At 47.8% G+C, this 20,313-nt stretch overlaps 1 protein-coding gene across 8 annotated transcripts in view; it reads left to right on the forward strand.

The window, feature by feature from the left end:
* EIF4G3 (eukaryotic translation initiation factor 4 gamma 3) overlaps positions 1-20,313 on the forward strand; it is a 142,656-nt gene that overhangs the window by 88,672 nt on the left and 33,671 nt on the right. For 6 of the 8 annotated variants that reach the window (XM_069035132.1, XM_069035125.1, XM_069035129.1 and 3 more), the window contains 5 exons: positions 2,384-2,492; positions 7,728-8,579; positions 15,388-15,476; positions 17,058-17,307; positions 19,761-19,918. In XM_069035132.1, the coding sequence (XP_068891233.1) occupies positions 2,384-2,492; positions 7,728-8,579; positions 15,388-15,476; positions 17,058-17,307; positions 19,761-19,918 (1,458 nt within the window). The remainder of the gene's footprint in view (positions 1-2,383; positions 2,493-7,727; positions 8,580-15,387; positions 15,477-17,057; positions 17,308-19,760; positions 19,919-20,313) is intronic. The other 2 variants (XM_069035127.1, XM_069035133.1) reach the window with 1 other exon arrangement.

Consider the following 20,313-nt stretch of genomic DNA (forward strand, 5'->3'; position numbering starts at 1 on the left):
CCTCTTCTCTCAGTAGATTAAGTGCTGAACATCAAAAAATTGTTGGAATTGTGCTTAACATCAGAACATTATTGGAATTGTGCAGGAGATGAGCGTTGCTGCCAAGATGAGCTGCGTGGTTTGAGCCATTCCTGTACTTTTTACTCGGCGTCGCTGACCAAAAAGTGCTTTAGGTGGAGTTTCCCCAGTGCCTCTACGGTGTATTTGAATTGCTTTTGAGCACATAAAGTGCTCTAAAGTTCCTGCAAGAGCAGCTGGAGGCACATGGAGATACGATTTATCCATTTCTAGCAGGACACTATTTTCACTCTTATTTTTTGCTGGGAAGAGAAAGAAAGCCCAGGGCCAGAATCTGATTATGGTATTTCCTCAGCACTGGCCTCCACAGAAGATCACTTTTTAAAGAGTAGATGCTCTTATTTTCATGGTAAAACTCTTCCAAGTCTCAGTGAGTTTGTCAGAGTTGTGTTTGCTCAGTGTCCAGGCCGTGGTGGGGTAGAATAACCCAGAGCAACCCTCAGAGTGTCATAAATCAGGGGAGTGATTTTCAGTGGGATTTTTTTCCTAAAAACTCTCTAAATGCTCCATTTTGCAGCTGCAAGGCTCAGTGCATAAGGACCATTTATTCATTTGCAATATCATTCCCACAAAATAAATGACTGTTTTCCACATTTCTTAAGGAAATACATTTCCTGACCCAAGAAGTTTCTGGGCTCACAGGTTTCTTCTTCACTGGTCTCCTTAGGTTCCTGTGGTTCTTATCACAGTTTCCTTTTTTGCCACTGATTTCATCCATAAATTTTCTTACAAAATGAAAGTCCTGATCATTGAGGGCAAGGGGAAAGTGTTCTTGAAACCTGCTCATTTGTAAAGCTGGGTTTTCTTTGGCTTCTTCCCTTTGGCTGGAGGCTGGGCTGCTTCTTCATCCATTCTCCAGTCAGTCTGTCAGGCTCATTCCTGAAAGAGAAGTAATCCCAAATAAAACTTCAACCCTTCACCCCTACTTAAATTTTCATTCTTATTTTTCCAGATGTGCTTTTTCCTGGTTTTCCTGAAATGGTGAAAAAAAGTGTCTTGGAGATAATTCCTTCTTTATCCTGCACTGTTCAGATGCAGTCGGCAAAAAGCTGGAAATGGGAGGGGAAAAAGAGTCCCAGGAAGAGACACAGGTTGCCAGAGAGTTTCTTTTTATAGGGAAATAAGTTTTGCATGGATTTCTGAGAGCCTGTCTGAAATCAGGAATTAGGCACCCATGTCTTGGACACTCTGCTGTGTTTGGATTGATTACAAATTCCTTTTCCTGTAGATGTTCAGAGAAGTTCATGGATGTGGAACTGGGTGAGGAGCACCCTGCAGGGAGCTGCCTGGCTTTCCACTTGGGATTAAATTAAATTAAAATTTAGCCCCATTTTCTTTTGTGCCTGGTCCCTGGTGTGCATTTCAGAGGATTTTGTGACCAGCTGCCTTGCCCTGTCTGTGTTCAGTCCAGCAAATGTTTCACCTTCAAGTCTGGGGCACTAATTTGGTTTTCCTTAAATTCTGAGAATAGATACAGAGGATTTTATCAAACTTTCTTGAACACAAGTGAAGTGTTTGGTGGGAGATAATTAAAATATGTGTGTCTGCCACAGGCTGGGGCTCCTTCAGTCTTCCTTCACTCTTTGCGAGTCTTTCTGTTTTGTTCTTCCGTATGGAACAATCCATGTTCTTTGGGAATCTGCTCTTCCTGCTCTCCCTCAGTTGCTGCCCAGCTGGGTTTATTCTCCTCTTGTCCTGCAGGTCTCACCCCCAGGCTGCTTGTAGGTGATGCTGGGGGATTTTTTCATCCAGCCACCCCCAGTCTGGGATGATTTTCCTGCTGGGATAGCGAGGGATGTGTGTGCAGATACATCTGTCCACCATTCATCCCATCCTGCACACATCAGCCGTTGGTAAATACATGGAAGAGTAAATACATAGATTTAAATCTCTAAGAGGGTTGAAATAGTGGATCAGTTGAGAAAGGAGTCAAGTCCCAAAAGTGAACTTAAATCACAGAGAGATCCAGGAGCCTTGGAGTGTGTCCTGCATGGAGGAGCATTCCTGCAGCTCCTGGAAGAAGTGCTGGGAGAGCAAAGCGTGTTGATAACTGTGCTGTGCTGTCCCTTCCTCGCTGTTCTTAACAGTGATCATCCTTTTCCCCTTTTCCTGCTGCCTTTCCCTCCCTTTCCCATGCACTTTTTGGATGTATCCAATTGACCTGTGTATCTTTTCTCTTTATTTTTTCTCTTTATTCTCCCTGCCTTTGGTTTCTCCTCTCTATCCCACCCTGTCTCATCTCCCCCCTTGCCTTTGCTCCATGTTTTTATGTTCCCAGGCTCACCCTGTTGTCCCTCCCCCCCAGCAGGTGCCCAGCCAGGTCCCCGAGCCCGTTCCCGCGGCATTCGGAGCCGTGGAGAGCTCCCACCCCTCTGGCAGCGCCCCCGGCACCGCGGCCCCCGCCTCCAAACAAGGTCGGTTCATGGAGATTTCCTCCCTCATTATTTTGAATCATTTATTTTTTCCCCTCCTTTCTTGTTTTAGTTGGAGTATTTTTGGCAGGGAGACCAGCAGGCAGCAGAAATAGGAGGGGAGGAACTTCTCTTCCTCCAGTGGAACATTTTAAGTGTGTTGCTAAGGGAATTAATTGGAATTTGCTAATGTGGAACTGGTTAAAAATAATTGTCTTCAAGCTTCTGTGTCCTAAACGTTGTTTCAGAGCACGCAGAAGGATGAAACTCCTCTCACCCATGTGCCATCCTCCAGAAACCAGTGTGTTGTCAGGGAAATGCTTTAGCCAGAGAGGCTTTGGATCATTTGGATAATTAGCCACAGCAGTGGCATGGATCCAGAGGATCGTATGGCTTCCCCAGAGCTGCTTGTGTGTCCAGTCCTGTAGGAATGGGCAACATGAACTAGGAAAAACCCATCAGTGTGCAAAGTGTCTCATAAAGCCCACAGCAGATTTTGCTGACTTTGGTAAAAATGGCATAGATGGAAAAAGTTTCTTAAAATTCCATTTCCTTGGACAGCACTCTCAGGCACAGGGTGGGATCCTTGGGGTGTCCTGCGCAGGGCCAGGAGTTGGGCTCAATGGTCCTGATGGGTGCCTGCCAGCTCAGGATATCCCATAATATACCTTGGAAGGGAGATTTGTTAAACCATTCAGGGCATTGTCCCAGGAGGCCAACGGAGCGGGCCCAGGCTGTTCCCACACTGGAATTTTGTAGCCATTGGAAGCTGTAGTTCCTGATGTGTGTCAGCAGATGGGTGCTGGGGTACAGAGCTGACACCACAATTTGCTTCCCAGTTTTACCCACGGCATCACAGCCTCCCTGGGCTCTGCCTGGAGCGACGCGTGCAGGGAAGTCACAGAGGGCTGAGATCTTTTGTTTTAGAGTGTCTGGAGTCACAGAATCACCAAGGCTGGAAAAGCCCTCCAAGATTTTCAAGTCCAGCCATTAACCCAGCGCTGCCATGTTCAGCACTAACCACGTCCCCAGGTGCCACATCCACAGATACTTTTTTAACACTTTCAGGGATAGTGATTCCACCACTGCCCTGGTCAGTGCCTGGCCACCCTTCCCATGAAGGAATTTTCTCAAAATCCAACCTGAACCACCCCTGTCACAGCCTGAGGCCATTTCCTCTTGTCCTGTTGTGTGTTCCCTGGCAGAGGTTTGCTAGAGGACAACCAACCAAGCCCCAGAGGAGCACAGCTCTAGAAGAGGGGACAAACCAACATCTCTGGTGCTGCAGATGTCCCCGATCCCAGCTGCAGCTCAGTCACTGCTGGGAAGCCACGGATGGTGTCCCTGGGGTTGCTCTTACAGCCACAGCGTGGACACCAGGGTTTCCCTCTTCCAGTGCTGCACCTCTAAACTACTGCAGTGTCTAAAAATTGGTTGTAGAAGGTTGAAAAGGGACCTTTTGGGGATGGTCTGGTCCCATCTCCCACTTAAAGGCAGGCTGTGGCTCTGTCTAGATGTCGGTGCACCTTCGATGTCTCTGGTGTCGCCTGAACAAGGCGTGGGTGGGTCTGATGTCCTTTGGCTGCCCTGTGGCTGTGCTGCCTGAGCTCCCTTGGCTGTTTGGTGCTGCCTGGCTCTGGCATAGCTGCTCTTCCCTGTCTGTGTCCCCTCTGCCAATATTCCCGAGTCCCTCTTGCCATCCTCTGAGCTCCCCACAGTGCTGGTGGCAGCGGTGACCTCTGAAGTGCACCTGCCCTTGGGGGAGAGCTGGGGCTGAGCTGTAAAGCCCTGGAATCACAGAACATCTCCAGCCACAAAGGACCTGTAAGATTACCAGGTCCAACCCCCTGCTCCTTACAGGACCACCTACCACTAAACCATATGACCAAGAGCTCCTTGAACTCTGATCTCTGAAAATCCAGCACTTTCCATCACAGTATTTCATCTCTGTGTATAAAAATGTGGATTTCAGGACAAACTGGTCTTATCCCTCTTCTCTCTCTCCTTAACTTAATCCCTTTGTAGGCAGCTGTGAGTAAACTGGAAGTAAGTATGTTTATTTAGTTACACAGCTCTGACAGTGCTGGTTTAAACATAAAGCAGGGCTTGACTGGGATTTAACACCAGTGAGCTTCCCTGTGTTTATCTCCGTTCCATCCCAGAAAGAGTCAAACATTTGTTCCAGTCCAAAAATTGCTAAAGAGCACATTTATGTAAGCACTGCAGGGAAAGCCCTGGAATAACACCCAGAGCGTTGGGCCGTGGCCGGGGGGGGCAGAGCAGTGTTGGGGTTGGTGTCAGTAATTAATAGACCCCATTAATAACATTTAAACTGAACTAATGACTTCTGGGGGGCATGTCTGTCCAGAAATACATGCCAAGGTATCAAAATGATTTTTCACTTCGATGTTGGGGGATTTTTGCTTCCGAAACAAAAGCAGTGACAGGTAGGGCTGCGTGGCTGAAGCGTTCATTAAAACCAGTACTGTTGTTTCTCCAAAGTCCCCTCTGCTGTGTTCACCCTGCGGTTGGCTCCTCCCCGTGCCCTTCCTCTCCTGTGCTCGTTTGCATCCATTGAAGTTTGGAATCCGGCTTCCATTGTGGTTCTGAGATAGCCAGTGCTGCTTGTGCAGCTGTTGGTAGCTGTGAGCAGCATCTGGCCCGTTTGCTGGGCTCGGGTCAGGATCGGAGCCGCGTGTTCTGCCGGCAGACCAGGATCTGCAGTCCCTGCTGGCTTGGTCTGGGAGTCATTCCCGAGGCTGGATTTGGATTGCATTATTTATATCCTTGGTTATGTTTTTTTAAAGACAAGCCTTTGCATTTCATAGAATCCCAGAATGGTTTGGGTTGGAGGCACCCTAAAGCCCATCCCATTCTGACCCCACTGCCATGGCAGGGACACCTTCCACTGGACCAGGTGTAGGAGTTGCTGCTACAGTGCCTTGAAAAATCACATTATTAAGGTGCAGGTTCTGATTCCTGTAGATGCCCCTGGTGTGTCCATACCAGCCAGGCTGCCAGAGGGAGGATACTGCTGGAGAATCCAGGTCAAGCCAGCAGCCAAGCCTTGCAGAGCCTGGCTGCAGGCCAGGCTGGTGCAGGAGGTGCAGTGGGATAGAACTGCATGGAATCACGTTTATTCCACTTGCAGAGGTTCAGGGGGATGTTTGGAGTAGTATTACCCTCTTTTTAAACCTCTTTCCAAATCTTGCAGTGCATCAGACATGGAGAATGTACAACACGGTTTGAGGAAAACAGATTAATGTCAGACCCTGGAGTTTGGAAAGCTCCAAAGCCCCTCTGCTGACACTGACTCAGTCCCAGTGCTGCCTCGTGAGTGTTTGCATGAGGACAAAAGATGGAAAAATGGCAGCGAGCCCAGCAGCTATTGTCAGATAAACACCACAGAGCAGGAACAAATTCCCGTATCCAGTAAAATCTTCCTCATCCACTGCCCTGGCCTGTCTGTGCCACTGGGACCACCCAGCAGCCAACAGTGGCTGTTCCGTGAAGGAGGCAGCAGGGTCTGTCCCACTGGGTATGCGAAAGAATCTTTAAGGAATCATTTTGCAAAAATTTTATTTATCCGGAAATTTTAAAAAGTATCTCTTGATATTTCCCCTGGAGCAGCCGGCACTTCCTGTAAATACTTTCTAAATATAACATGAGGAATGATCTCAGCGTATTTAGGAATAGGGATCTGATCCAGTTGGGATGAATTGCATCGATTTTTGTTTTCCCTCCCCAGCTGTGAGTTGCTCACGTGACTCTGTAACAGTTGGCAGGGATGAGTCCTCTTCTGCCAGGGCTTGGAGATTTGTTCTCTGGGATGGGGGTTCAAGTTCAAATTTGCTTCTCATTAGCCAAATCTGCTCCTCGTTCTCTGAAATCCCTCCTCAAATCACTTTTCTCTGGGATTTTGTGCAGACAGCCTGTATCCATGGCGAGAACATTGGCCAGACAAGGTGTGGTTTGAAGGAAGGGAGTTAAACCTCTGGTTTCAAATGCAGCTGTGGATTTGTGCTGGTTTGAGCTCTCAAAATGATTTTCTTAACACTTCAAATGCATTTGGTTGGGGTTTGTTTTGAGCATTCTCCTTTGACTGAGGGAGAGGATACCCAGGCAGTTGTTTATAGCAAGCTGTAAATGTCAGGAATGCTCCAGAAGTTCCTGCAAAGGATGTTCCAGAAACCAGAGGTGACGCGTTTTCTTTTCCAGACCAGTTCCCGCGTCTTTTTTCTTCCACGGAGCCTCCAGAATCAAAATCAGCTGTTGGGATACTCTTTCCCATCTCTTTCCTCACTTGTCATCCTCCTCCAAAGCCATGTCCCCGGGTGCCTCATTAAGTTGATGAACTACTGCTTTGGCCATGGGCCTCTGTAATGCTGCTGGGGCTGCCGACGGCTGGAAGCAGAGTTCATTTTTGCTCCAGCTATTCCTAAAGGTGGGATTTGATGCTCCAGGCAGTTTCAAATGGGTTCTCCTTCGAAAACCCTTTGGTTCTCCTTCAAAAACCATTTCCCTTTAGCTGAGCTGTTGAATAAGCCCGAAATGAAAATCCAGCAGAGCTAAACCTCTTCAGTCCTACCTGAATTTTGATGATTTGGGGTTGGTTGTGGCCTTTGACTTCCTAATCTGAAGAGCAGTTTGTGCCTCTGGCTTTTCCAGAATTATTTTTGCTGGTGTGACAGTGTCGTGAAGGAGTTCAGTGTTCCTGCAAGATCTTAAACCATGATGGCTCATACTTTTGTAGAAAAGAAGTGGGAAGCAGCAGAGCTGCAGCAGAGCTTTGGGAGCTGTGTGATGGTCGTGGCAGGGATGGGATCACCATGTCTGTTGCTAATTGTGGGATAAGTGCAGGGACTTCTTTCTGCACAAGATTTTGGGGGTTGTGTTGATACATTTCTTTCAAACGTCCATTCCAAATCTCTCCTTTTCCGGTTTAACCCATTCCCCCTTGTCCTGCAACTTTTTGTCCATGTAAAAAGTTGCTCTCCTTGTTTTATAAGCCCCTTTTAGACACTGGAAGGTTTCAATGAATCTCCCTAGATCCATCTCTTCTCAGGATGGCAGTGGTTGTATTTTCAAGTTTGGATTCCAGGTGAGGTGCAGGGGCCTCTGGTGTTTTCCTCAGAGGTCCTTGGCAGAATGCAGGAATGGGAGCCAAGGGAGCCAAAGCAGCAGGCAGGAACATGCAGTTGCCTTGCTGTTGATAGTATTCTTTTTCTCCTTTCCCAGAAGAGAAGCCAAAACCAGATCCAGTATTAAAACCACCTTCTCCAGTCCTCAGACCAGAACCTACTGGGGAGAAGAAAGATCAAGCTGGGCAGATGACCGAGGCCCCCACCTCAGTGGAAACCCCACCAGAAGTTCCTCGTGCTCCGTCACCGGCCCCGGCCGCTCCGGTCGCAGCTGTCCCCGCGGCTGCCGTCACCGTGTCCAGCAAACCCCCGCCCGTGGCTGACCCAGAGGACAAATGTGAACTGGCCTCCCCCAAAGAGGAGGCAATGCCTGCATCCAGTGCCACACCCTGCACGGAGCCAGCGGCCCCTCGTGCCGCGGAGGAGCCCGGTGCCGCGGTGTGCGCGGAGCCCAGCAGTGCAGTAGCATCGCCCGGTGACGCCGCGGCGGCGGCCGGGCCCGGTGTCAGTAACAGCGCGAGCGGCGCCAGGGCCGCGGGGGCCGCGGCCGAGCCCGGGGCAGAGGCGGCCCTGGCGGAAGCTGCGCCGTTGACTGTGGAGTCGGAGCCCCCCGAGGCTCCCCCAGCAGAGGTGGAAAGCGTGCCATCATCTCCCAGTGCTCCTCACGCTGCTCCCTCTCCTCCTCCCACCCCGCCTCCCACCCCGCCGCCCCCGTCTCCTCCGGTTTCCGTTGCTGCTGTTACCACTACAACTCCTTCTCCACCTCCTCTCCCATCTCCGAGTGCCCTCCCTGTTGTCCAGGGAGATTTAGAAGGAGAGGAGAGCACAAGAACTACTCTTAGTGAAGAGGTAAAAGATACTGAAAAGAAGGAAGAGACAGAAGCAGATGGGCAACTGGAGGAGAGCGGGGAGGCTCTGAGTGTGAACTCGAGGAAGAGTCCTGTCCCAGGTAAGTGCTGAGCTCTGTGGGCTCATGTGGTGAACTGGAGGATGAAGGAAAGGGGCTTTTTCTTCTCCCAACAGATGTTTCTGTTTCTATCAGCAAAAGAAAGAAGCCTGGTGGTGCTGCGTGGCTGCTGTGATTGTGAAATACTGATCTTCCTTTGCAGGGGTAGAAATCCCTCCTGCTTGTTCAGAATTGGTCACTGACTTGGATGTGTGTCCCAGGCTGGGGTGGGCTCGTGCTTTCATGGCAACACAGGGCTGGTGGAGGGGGAATGCAGAGCACACTGCTTTTCAAGGATGGTTTGGATTGGAGGGATCTTAAATCCCATCCAGTGCCACCCCCTGCCATGGCCAGGAACACCTTCCACTATCCCAGGTGGCTCCAAGCCCCATCCAGCCTGGCCTTGGGCACTTCCAGGGACGGGGTAGCCACAGCTCCTGTTCCCCCAAGGTGAGCAGTCAGTCCGAGGGCCTGTGGCTCTGGATTTGGGAGCCTGATTAACACTCAGACCCAGCAGCCCTTGGGATGAACCCCCTGAGCCAGCAATTTCCAGAACTGCTGGAGTGGGGTCTTCTCCAGCTGTAAAAATGTGTCACGATGTTCCCACATGTGGGAAAATGAAATGGACCTTCACACTCACCCAAACAACTGACAGCCAGAGTCACTCCAGTGTCACTCAGGAGGGTCAGCCCAGTGTCACACCCCAGTGTCACACCCCAGTGTCACCTCAGTGTCACACACCTCTACTTGCCCAGCCATTACTGATGCTTCTGCTTTTCCTTTGCAAAAGTCACATGTAAGCAAAATGTACAATTTACAATTTTAAATTTAAATTTTGCAGTTTACAGTTTAAAACTCACTAAAAATTGCAATTTCTGCAACTGCCTTCTAAAACCCAGCCTGTTTCTCCAAGTGTTGTTACCTGCCTTTGGTTTCACCCCTGTCACATCTCTGGTTTGGCACTGAATGGATTAACACTCTGTGTTCCTTATGGAAAACTACTTTTTTTGCAGGACTTCCTGGAGATTAAATTGTGGGAAAGAAGTTAAATGATCAATTTGTTGTATTTGCTGCTGGATGAGATGTAATGGGGGCCGTTCTTCACACCCAGCAGTGTTAAAGCATTTAATGTGTCACATTTTCTGCACCCTGTTCTGCAGTTATTTCGATTCCTTGGAACTTGGTTGAGCTGGGACAAAGAGGACAAACAGCCGGTTGTGATTTGGATCTTGTTGGTTTCATTTTTTTAAAGTAACATTTCATATAGAGGGTTTTTCAGTTTTTTCTTTGATCGATGGGAAATCTCGGGCTCTGTTTTTGAGTGCACTGAAAGGCTGAGGTTGGCCCTGCTCCATGTTTGTGTGATGCTCAATATGCTGATTTTAAAATCCAGTATCTACAGATGAGAAGAAAGATCCCTTCACTACACCGACCGTGAGGATTTTTTCCTGTTAATCTTCTTCTATTTTTATTTCACTCAGGTCATTTCACTGCTCTGGCACTTGTTGTTCTTTCAATCCAAGCTACTTCATAACCCAAGTTAATTTCCTTACAAAGGAGAGGAGAAATGGGACTCTGTAAATAAGGTTTTGCACAGGCAGGTTCCAGCTTGCAGTGTTATTGCTGGCTTTGTAATGGCCTGTAGTTTAAATTAAAAAAAAATTAACTTACAGTGTTTGGGCTTTTAATTATGCAGAAGATTAATTTTAATGCTGTAATGTCATTATGCTCCAGAGCACACGTTAGCCAAGGCACTGGCTTTGGCAACAGGGAAACAAGGAGTTCTCAAGTCATGTAAAAGATGACTTGAAACTCAGATTTCTATTAAAAGCTCAGGACTTCAAATAAAGCACAAAGCTCTCCAAGTGGTTTTTTGTGCTTTACCCCTGATTTAATGATCTTGAACTATTGCATTTCTCTGCCAGCCTTCTTTTCAGCAATAATTTTCCAGTTCTTTCTTGGAGAGAGGAAGAGAGATTGAAATAACATCATCTGAGGCTGCCTGCTAGTTCAGGACCGAGGAGCAGTGTGTCTGCCATATTCATTGGAAAATCCAGATGCTGACCCTCAGGAGCAAGGAGAAAGGGTTTTATTGTTGTGTTTTACTTGGACTAAAGGCCAAGAGATATTTTTATGCTCTCTGGAGTTAGGATTTAACCTGGGATAAGGGAAACTTCCCGAGCACGTGCTGGTAGCAGTGAGCTCTGTGACTTTGAGCAATATTTTTTGGGGTTTTGAGCAGAATGGTGTTTTTATTACAGAGCAGCTCGGCCACAAATCATGCCCCTGCTTTCCCTTTAAAGGGAGCCGAGCTGGGCTGACTGGGACAGGGCTGGGACCTCTTGGGATAACCTCATTCCTGCAGCAGTTCCTCCTGCATGTCCTTTTCATAGCTATAACCTGGCCTGCCTAATTTTGGGAATGAGACCTTCATCCCCTCCTCCCTGAGCTGCTGGGGCAGCACTGCTGAGGCTCCCGGGTGGATCCCGTATTTTGTGCTGGAGGTGGCAGCTTTTTGGAGATGAGCAAAGGGATTTGCCTGTTCCTGGAGTGTTTTACAGGACACACCTTCTGTCCAACAGTCAGAGAAACCAGACTTGGATTTTTTTTGCTCTGTCGAGCTCCGTGGCGAGAAAGAAAATATATTCAGACCCTTAAACATCTTTATCCTGCAGCAGTTCTCTTTTTACAGTTCAACAAAGCAACTCTGTCAGTGATTGCAGGGAGAGGCCGGAGCTGAGTTGATCCTGTGGGGATCCAGGGGAACCACCACTCTTCCTTTTCCACTGGCATTAAGTCTCCACCAGATTTTCAAGGTCAGGGGATTCTACTGGAGCACCCCTGATGTATTTTACACTGAATTCTGCCTACTCTGAACACCCTCACGGCAAAGTTGGCAGCTTTAGTGGTTCTATCTCTGTGTCTGTGAGTCACTGGATCATCATTCCCTGCTCATCAGCATCACTGGTTGTGCTTCCCTATGAAATGGGGAAGATTTGGTGGTTTTCAGAGCATTAAGGCACTGAGCAGTGCAGGCTGTTGGACCCAGGGGGTGGTTTCTTGCTGCTGACTGTGTTCCTGGTCTGAGCACCTGCCCACAGGGGACACGTTCCCCCTGTTCTGAGGGCGCGGGGTGCGTTCCTGCCTCCTCAGGAATGATTGCCTGGAGTTTTTAGGATGGGCACAGCTGTTATCTGCAAGGGGCAAGGGGCAAGAGCACGTGCTTTTTGAAGTAATTAATTCCTACTCGTCTGCTCTGCAAGGAGAAGGATTATCAAGAGAGGACCTGGGTGCTCCAATCCACATGAAAAACATCGCCCTGGCTGAAGTCATCAACAACTGTTGCTTCTTAATAAATTCTGGGGTTTCTGCAGCTACAGTGAGGGACCAGCACATTCCAGGGAACAAAACAGGAAAAACGGTGGTGGTGAAGTGGAATTTCTGCAGAAGAAGGTGCTACCAGAGATCTGAGGCCTTTGATGTCATCATTCTATCATGGCTATTACAAGAAGCAAAGAGGGAAATGAGAGACTGATGTGTGTTCCAGGCAGAACTCCTTGGAACACAGGAAGTTGAAAGAACTTAATACACATGGAATTCAAAGGGCTGTTTCTTGCAGAGCTCGTTTATGAGACATATTTCTGTATTAAGTAGCCCAGCTGTGGCGAGTCTCAGAGTTTCTGAGCTGGGGAGGCTGTAACGAACAACTTGGGCTGTAATTGGAAATATCTTGGAGAAAATTCTCCAGCACCGAAACCTGGAGAGGCAGAAACATAAATCAGGTGTCGCCTTTTTCTTGATTTGCTGCCATAGCCACTGGAATATACTTTCTTTTCCATGAGCTGGAAGGCAATGGTGGGTCTTTGCTTTGGTCTTTCATGGCATGTTGGATAATAAAATAAAAATACAAGAGCTGGTATTAATTTAGGCTTCACAGTTGGCACCACATCAGAGGGGAGAGGCCTCGTGTCCCGCTGGATGGGCCGTGCGCTCGCTGGTGGGTAAATTCTGTGGGAAGATGTTCCACTGGGGAACGTGACACAGCTGCAGAAACGGGCTGAGGGAGCGTCGGGCCTGTTGAGCAGATCCCTGCAGTGGTGGAGTTACCACTGGGAGTGGTGTCCGGGATAGTCTGGAATTAAGGGTTTGCTCCTCTTTCCAATCCTAAAGTAAATCTGCGTTGTCACTCCTGTTATCTCCCCTTGTAAGCTGAGATAAGAGCTCCAAGTGTTGGTTGGGTTTGCTGGTGTCCCTTCTCCAAAGGAACGAAATGAGCTGAAAACAAGGTCTGGAAGTGTGAATGGTGGCAAAAATGAGCCTGCATTTGGGCAGGAGTTAAACTACTGGAGAGCACGTGACATTGCTCAACTTGGGGAGAGGGAAATGGAAAAGAAGACCAGAAGTGTCCAGAGTTGTCCCTCTCCAGGAGCCAAACTGGACACATTACTTTATATTTCCCTACAGCCTCACAGATGAAACTCCATCTTCACGTGGATAATGCTGTTGTCCTGTTGGATTGGGGGTTTGGGAAGGTTGGCACCTAAACTCACTTTGTTTTTACCTAAACTTTGTTTGGCACCTAAACCCACATCAGCGCAAATTCTCCTTGCAGCTCCTGAAGCAGAAATGTGAGCTTGACAGAAAAAGAGAAATCTGGTGTCTGCTAGTTTAAGAGGGGGAAAAATTGAGCAGCGTCTCTGGAGATCTCTGGAGATCCATCCCGGGCACGGTCGGAGTTGCTCTGGCTGCAGAACCCCCGGGCTCATGGAAGTCGTGGGATTTAAGGCAAGACTCATTCGGGAGGCTTGGCAGGATTGCAGCCTCTACAGAGCTTTCTTTTGCCAAAAAAAGGTGGAAAAAATGTATTCTTGAGCAGCAATAATGTTCACATCCTGACAGCTGAGGAAGGAAGCACCCCGGACCTTTGCCAGCCCCAAATCCATGACCCGTGAGTTTATTTCTGTGCAGTTAAAAATGAAACATTATTTTACACTGTAGATGGTTTCCATGGTTTGAGTTTGAGTGGAGTGAAATTCTGTCTGATTAAAAACTTTGGGACTGATCAGTTAAATTACATTGCTGTGGCAATATTGAGGTTGTTGCTGTGCAGACGTAATCCCTTCTTGGAGGAACCCCTGAAGTGTGGAAGTGACATCACCAAACACGAAGACTGAAAACAGCACTTTGAAAAGTGCTTGGTTTTCACTGAATTTGAGGAGATTTTGTGATGGAGGGACCTGGGGAACCTGGCTTAGATCTGTGCTTTGCTGAATTCCAGAAATTACGGCGTGCATGGACACGTGGTCGTTCCCAGGCCTGGTTTTACCCTAGGATAGTGGGAGTAACTGGGCTGTTCTTGCCAAGGTGCTGGGAGCTGCTGGGAGCAGCAGTAAAGGCTCATCCTGGGTTGTGTGAGACAAAGCTGTGTTTGTTGCAGTCTGGGCCTGCTTGGCCCTTCCTCTCCTCTCCTTTGACCCCCAGGAAGTTGGGGATTTGTGTTGGGGTTCTGCCCTGCCCTTAAAGCCTCTCCATAGGGAGATGCAACTCCCTATGGAGATGTGCAGGACTTGGAGCTTGGGAGACCCGGATGATTTTTCCAGCCATTGGTTCTGTGAACAAGCAGATGATGTTTGAATATTTAAATAAGACTTTCTTTTTCTAATTGACTTTACTTTTGGGGTGTTCAGCCTGAAGGTAAAAGTCTTTCAGCACCGGTAGCTCCTGTTGCTCTTTGGTCTGGGGCCTGGATGTGGTGATTCCCGTGGGAATCTGCAGAGTGTCTGCAGGCCCATGGTAACCCTCCAAACAGGGAAACACTCTGGAGAAGCCACTGAAGCTCGTACTTACCCTTAGGGGCAGTGGGAACACAGCAAATCCCGTTTCCTCCGTGCCCTTAGGAACAGAGTTGGCTGTTATTAGCGCTTCTTATTTATCCGTAGTGAAGAACCATTCAAAACTGTATTTTACTGTGATAAAGGAAGTGCACACTGGGTTTTGCCACAGTATCTGCTGGAGACCAAAGGCTGGAGCTGGAAATCTGATTGCAGTAAACTTTAGTCACAAAATCAATCCCATTTAGACTCTTAACTGGGCATGTGTGCCTGGAATGTGAATTTAAGCTGGGAGCAGTTGCCACAAATTAGGAGCAGATTGGATTAATGGGTTTGTCTCCTCTTAATATATTGTGTGGTTTCTTCTACCCTTTAGGGGAAAAACATGATTGGAGTAAATCAGTGCTGATCTTGGGAATATTCTGTGGTGTTTCCTTTGACTCACTTGGCCAGGGAGATCATTAATGGTGGAGTTACGAACCTGCTTTTAAGTTGAAATATAAATCCAGCTCAGGGCAGTGCTGCAGGATTGAAGAAGTTTTCCTTTTGGATGAGATACTGGAAATTTGGGCTTGTTTATGGTTGATATTATAAGGATGTTATAATTCTTGAGAAAAATACATTGAGAACAACCTTCCCTCCCAGCCAGTACCTGATTTTTCCAAAAACTTGACTTCCTGAAGGTTTTTTCCCCTGCATGATCCTTGTGCTGTTGGCAGTGACCTCCTTGCTAGCCCAAGTGCCACTTGGAGCTTGAATGAGCAACTTGTAAAACAATTCCTGTGTTTTAATGTCATTCTGATGATCATTATTGCTGCATTGAAAGCAAAAGTGGTTAACTCAAGCTGAATCCTCCACAAGGCAGCGACTGCTTCATTTTCCTGTGCCTCAGACCAGCCCCTGAGAGGGAAGCTCAGCACCCACAGCCACATCAGCTCCGTGTCGTTCAGTGTTGTAACAGATGCACGTTTGCATTGCAGCCCAAACCTCTGTAACTGCACCAAAGACCTGGAAGAAACCAAAAGACCGGACCCAAGCCACTGAGGAGGTGACAGAGGCAGAAACAGAGGTGAGAGGGAACCAAAGTCCTCCTTTACCCAACTGTAAAGATGCTGTTCCTCTCTTGAAACTGTGCTTTAGAGAGTTGCTTTCTCATTGTCTCACAGGATCCAGGGCAGGGTTTTGGGGAGGAACTGTGCTGTTCCTCAGCATCCTTTAGATAACAGGTGTCAGTCTGTTCCCTTAAAGCTCTTCAGTGTTTCTTTGAGTTTGCCTAATTTAATGACTAATACAGTCACAGAATCGCAGACTGGTTTGGGTTGGAAGGGACCTTAAAGACTCATCTCGTTCAACCCCTGCCATGGCAAGGGACACCTTCCACTAGAAGGTTCCACTAGACTTCCACCAGCCTCCAGCACTCAGGAACCCCTTCCAGTGAAGGGTGAAGGAAAAGTGGGTTTGCATCTGTCAGCACCTCCCCATTTTGGTCCCAGGCCACCATCCTGACACTGGGCAGGTTCTTCTGCACAGGGATACCATGGCAAAGGATGGTTTTCCTGATGACCAACTGATGGAGAAGCTGACAAAGGAAAATGGCTGAAGTTTTCAGGCAAAACCACCTCAGGAGTGATTAGATGAGTGAAGATAACCTCCCTCACTGCTGTTCTGGTAGGGATGTTGCAGCAGGGAGCTGTGCTTGATATCCTGGGTCAATTTGGGGTTGGAATCGATCAGAAAGGAAGCAAGAGAGTAAAAATGTGAAAGTTCAGACTGCCCAGTGTGTAGATAAAAGCTGAGGTTGGCCAGATGTGATGCAGAGCAGGAGAGCAAAGGGTGTCACTGGGGCTGCACCAGCGGGTTCATCCTCCACACTTTGCTCATCCTCCCCTGGAGGAGTTGCATCTCCTGCACCACCTGGCAGTTCCACTGAGGAATTCTTCAGAGAATTCCCTTGAAAAATCTGCAAGAAGCATTTTAGGATGTGGTGCCCTCAGGTGGGGAGGCAAAAGGAGCAGGAGCCTCCTCCAGAGCATCCTCAATGAAGTTATTCCTTTGTTCAGTGCTAAGATGTGCTGGGATTTCTCCTGGGAGAAGCGCGTTCCGACGCCTCCTCGTCTGAATGCACAATCAGGCTGTGTCCTTGGAGAGCTCTAAAATTAACAGCCAGGGATACTATTAATGCTTTTTCTGAAGCCGAGATGCTGGAATTGTGGCTGGATCTTACATTACCTTCTGTAGTGGGATCTGCTCCAGTTGGCAGCAGGCATTTAAAGGAAGAATCCCCCAAAACAAGCACCACGTGCCCTTTACCATCCCTTTATCATGAATAGTAGGAGAGAAGGAAAGCAGAGTTGTCTTTCCAGGCTGGGATTGCTCATGGCTTAACAGTTCCCTCCATCCAGTCCCATGGAGATTTCATGGACAACGCTGAGTCTTTCCAGTTACACCATTAATTATCAGTGGGCTGTCCATGGGAGTGAGCCAATAAATCACCCAGTGGCTCGATGTGGTGTTCCATATCCCCGTGTAAGATGCATTTGTATTCCTGCTGCTCCCAAAAATGCCGTGTGAATCCATGAAGAGCTGTTCCACGTGCATTGAATTTGTCAGGGTGTTTTCAACAAAACCTCTGCTTCTGTCCATGCTGCAGCCGAAGGAGGAGGGGGAACCTTCAGGGGACAAAGTACTTGAATCCGACCAGGAGAAAATGAGCCATGGGCTTCAACTGGAGAGGGAACCCTCGGAGCTCAAACCAGTGAAACCTGTGGAAGAGAATGGGGAGCAGGAGGCAGAGCTGGTGCGGAATGGCGCCGAGAGCATCTCGGAGGGAGAAGGCACCGACGCCAACTCCGGTTGCACAGAGAGCTCCGGAGAGGGGCCTGTGTACCAGTACAAACCAGGTAAGTCCTGCTCCACTCTGCTTCTCTGCCTCCCTCCTGGAAGGGCTGCTGAGACCCCGTGTGTCATCCCTGTGGATGTTCCCAGTGGGGCTGGAAAGGGATTCAGTGTTCACCATGTGCTGAAATCTGCAACCCAACAGGCCGTGAGAGATCTTCCAGGGGGGCAAAAGGGGAGAATTGGTTTTGTCTTGCTGGTCATGGTCAAGAGAAGAGAAAATCCCTAATTCCTTGAAAATTTTGTGCGTTTGGATGTTGACTACAGCATGGTGGAAATGGCAGAGAGTTGATTCCTGTGTGATTGACAGCTGGAAACCATCCAGGAGATTCCATATGAACCAATATACCTCTGAAATAAGAGGTGGTTAAATAAGAAATGAAAGTGCTCATTGGGTCCTAAATACAAATACGTGTGCTCATAAAGATTTAATTTCCTGGGTAAACAGTTACCTGGATCTTTGGATTTCTAGAAAATCGAGGAAAAGAAGCAGTTTGTGGTTTTCAGTCCGGACACTGCCCAGCTCAGTTCCATTGATTGGGGTATAGGATATCTGTAGGGTGTGTCTGTTATTTTATGAAGACCTAACCTTTTTGTTATTTATGAAGATTTTGTAATTTATAGACCTGAACCTCAGTTAATCCACCTCATTTGGACAGAACTTGAGACCAACTTCTCAGCTGCTCCCAATTTTTAAGCAATTTCTTATTCAAGTGAAACTCCCTCCACATAAAACACTCATTTTTTTTGGAGCCCAGAAATTAAAGAGTCTAATAATAGTAATAAGGAAGGACCTGGAGAACCTGGTGGGCAAGGAGCACCTCCATTAAGGGATTCCACTGCAGTGGTTATTTCTTCACCACTTTGTTCTGACAAAGAGCTCAATTGCTTTTCCTTTTTTAATTCAGCTCAATCATATTGTGAGGGGGAAACACAGAGGCCTCTTGATAGCTCATCACACTCAGGGTACCTGACCAGTTCATTAACCAAGCACTTCCTGAAGTTAATCCATAATTCATCAGCTTGATGCCGTCAGAACAATCCCGGCTGGGTTCAGATGTCCTTTCACTCAGCAGGAGGGGTTGGATTGATTCGTGGAAAAGCAACACACAACAGACTTGTGCAATAGTCCTCGATTTCAGCTCTACTCTTTTTAGAAAGGGGAGTTTCTGCCTTTTGGAGGAATTGTGTGTTTGATCCCTGTCTCTCCCTGCATTGGGGATCGTTCCTGTGGTGCTGCCCAGCTGCTCCTCACATTAAAACAGCTCATTGAGAGTTTTCCAGGAGAAGGAAACGACATAAACTGCTTGTTGTTGTGTCGGAGCTTTTCCGTGGTAAATGACAGGTGGTGTGGCACAGGGGACAGGCCAGGAATTACAGCCAGGATCCAGCCAAACCATTTCTGCACCCCTGTATCCTGAAGCTCCTGTCCCTACCAGTACAGTGACAAACATCCACACTCTATTTCCAGTAGAAATAAAACTGCTTAAAGAGCTAAAGTTTGTAATTTCTGCTGTGTATTTTCATTCCCAGTTGTTAAAACCCATAGTTGGAATAAGTCCCTGCTCGTGGCCTCTGCGGGGGTGCAGATGGTGCAATCCCAGAAGTCCAAAGCTGGGTGTCAGGGAGTGAAATAGAAGAATAATAAATACCTGAAGGGCTGGTAAATACTGAGTAAGGCAGTCTGGCATGAGGAAGATCCAAAGGCAGCATCTCCTACAGATGTTTTCCTTCAGATAAAACATGTTTTCTTCCCTAATTTCTAACAAACTGTGTGGCCAGTGCCGAAAATCCCATCTCCAGGCCACCAGAGGCTGATTCTCCTTGTGCTAAAGTGGCTGTAGGTTTGTGGGGTGATTTTCACCAGGCAGGGTCCTCCACACCCAAAAAAGCCCCACGAAAAATAGGTGGAAAGTTGTAATTCCAAATCATGGCCTGTGGTTGTGGCTTCTCTTGCTTCCACTTGTTGTCTCCAGCCTGGGTTGTTCACAGCTCCATGGTTTCACATTTTCAAAAGGTATTTTTGTTCCATGCTCTGCTCTCCTTGACTCCATGTTTATGACTCCCTTTTACACCAGACAAACCACTTTACCTTCGCCATTTTCACGCAGAAACTGGGAACTGTCCCCATTCCACCATATCCCCCAGGAGAGTGGAAGTCAAAGTTAGACACATGGGTTAGAACTGGAATTAGTGACCAGATCCGGGTGTGGTTGCTCCGGACCTGGCTCTACAGTCCCCATTGTTTATGTCCCTTTAATGCCACATCTGTTCCCCTCCTCTCTCCCTTCAAAATGAAAATTAATTGAATCTTTGCAATTTTTTTCAATTTCAGTTTTTTTGAATTGAAATTTCCCAGGCTGTTGCAGCAGCCTCTTCCCCTTGGATTTACCAGAACCACGTCTGGGTGAGCAGAGGGTTTGTTTCCTGTGACTCTCAGGGACTTCTCTCCCTACAGAGCAGTGGAAGCCCCTGGACCCGGAGGGGAAGAAGCAGTACGACCGGGAATTCCTGCTGGATATCCAGTTCATGCCTGCCTGTATCCAGAAGCCCGAGGGTCTGCCTCCCATCAGCGACGTGGTGCTCGACAAGGTGAGAGGAGAGCCCATAAAACAGGTATGTGCAGGGTTTTGATATAAAAAAAGACCCCTAATGCCTCATTGCTGAACCATTTCCATGCAGGCTTTTGGTGGGAAGCAGGAATAGTTGGTCTTGTCACAAAATTCTACACATAGAGATGTTGGTGTCTGATGAATGTGTGCAGATGATTAAAAACTGAAGCATTTTTGATGGTCTTTATCTGGATAAGTTATACCAAGTTGTTATTAAAATTTAAAATGAGCCAGGCATGAAGAGCTGAGGATCCACGCAAGGCTGGATGAAGAGGCAGTGGCTTCCGTTAGATCAATTAATTGACCTATTAGATCAATTAAAAAGCAGAGAGAAGCTTTTGGGCAAACTGTTTTTTGATCTGAAGCAGTTTCTTCGCTATTTATAAGCTGATCTAATAA

This window comes from Aphelocoma coerulescens, chromosome 21, assembly GCF_041296385.1.
Source record: "Aphelocoma coerulescens isolate FSJ_1873_10779 chromosome 21, UR_Acoe_1.0, whole genome shotgun sequence".
NCBI classification, from domain to species: Eukaryota; Metazoa; Chordata; class Aves; order Passeriformes; family Corvidae; genus Aphelocoma; species Aphelocoma coerulescens.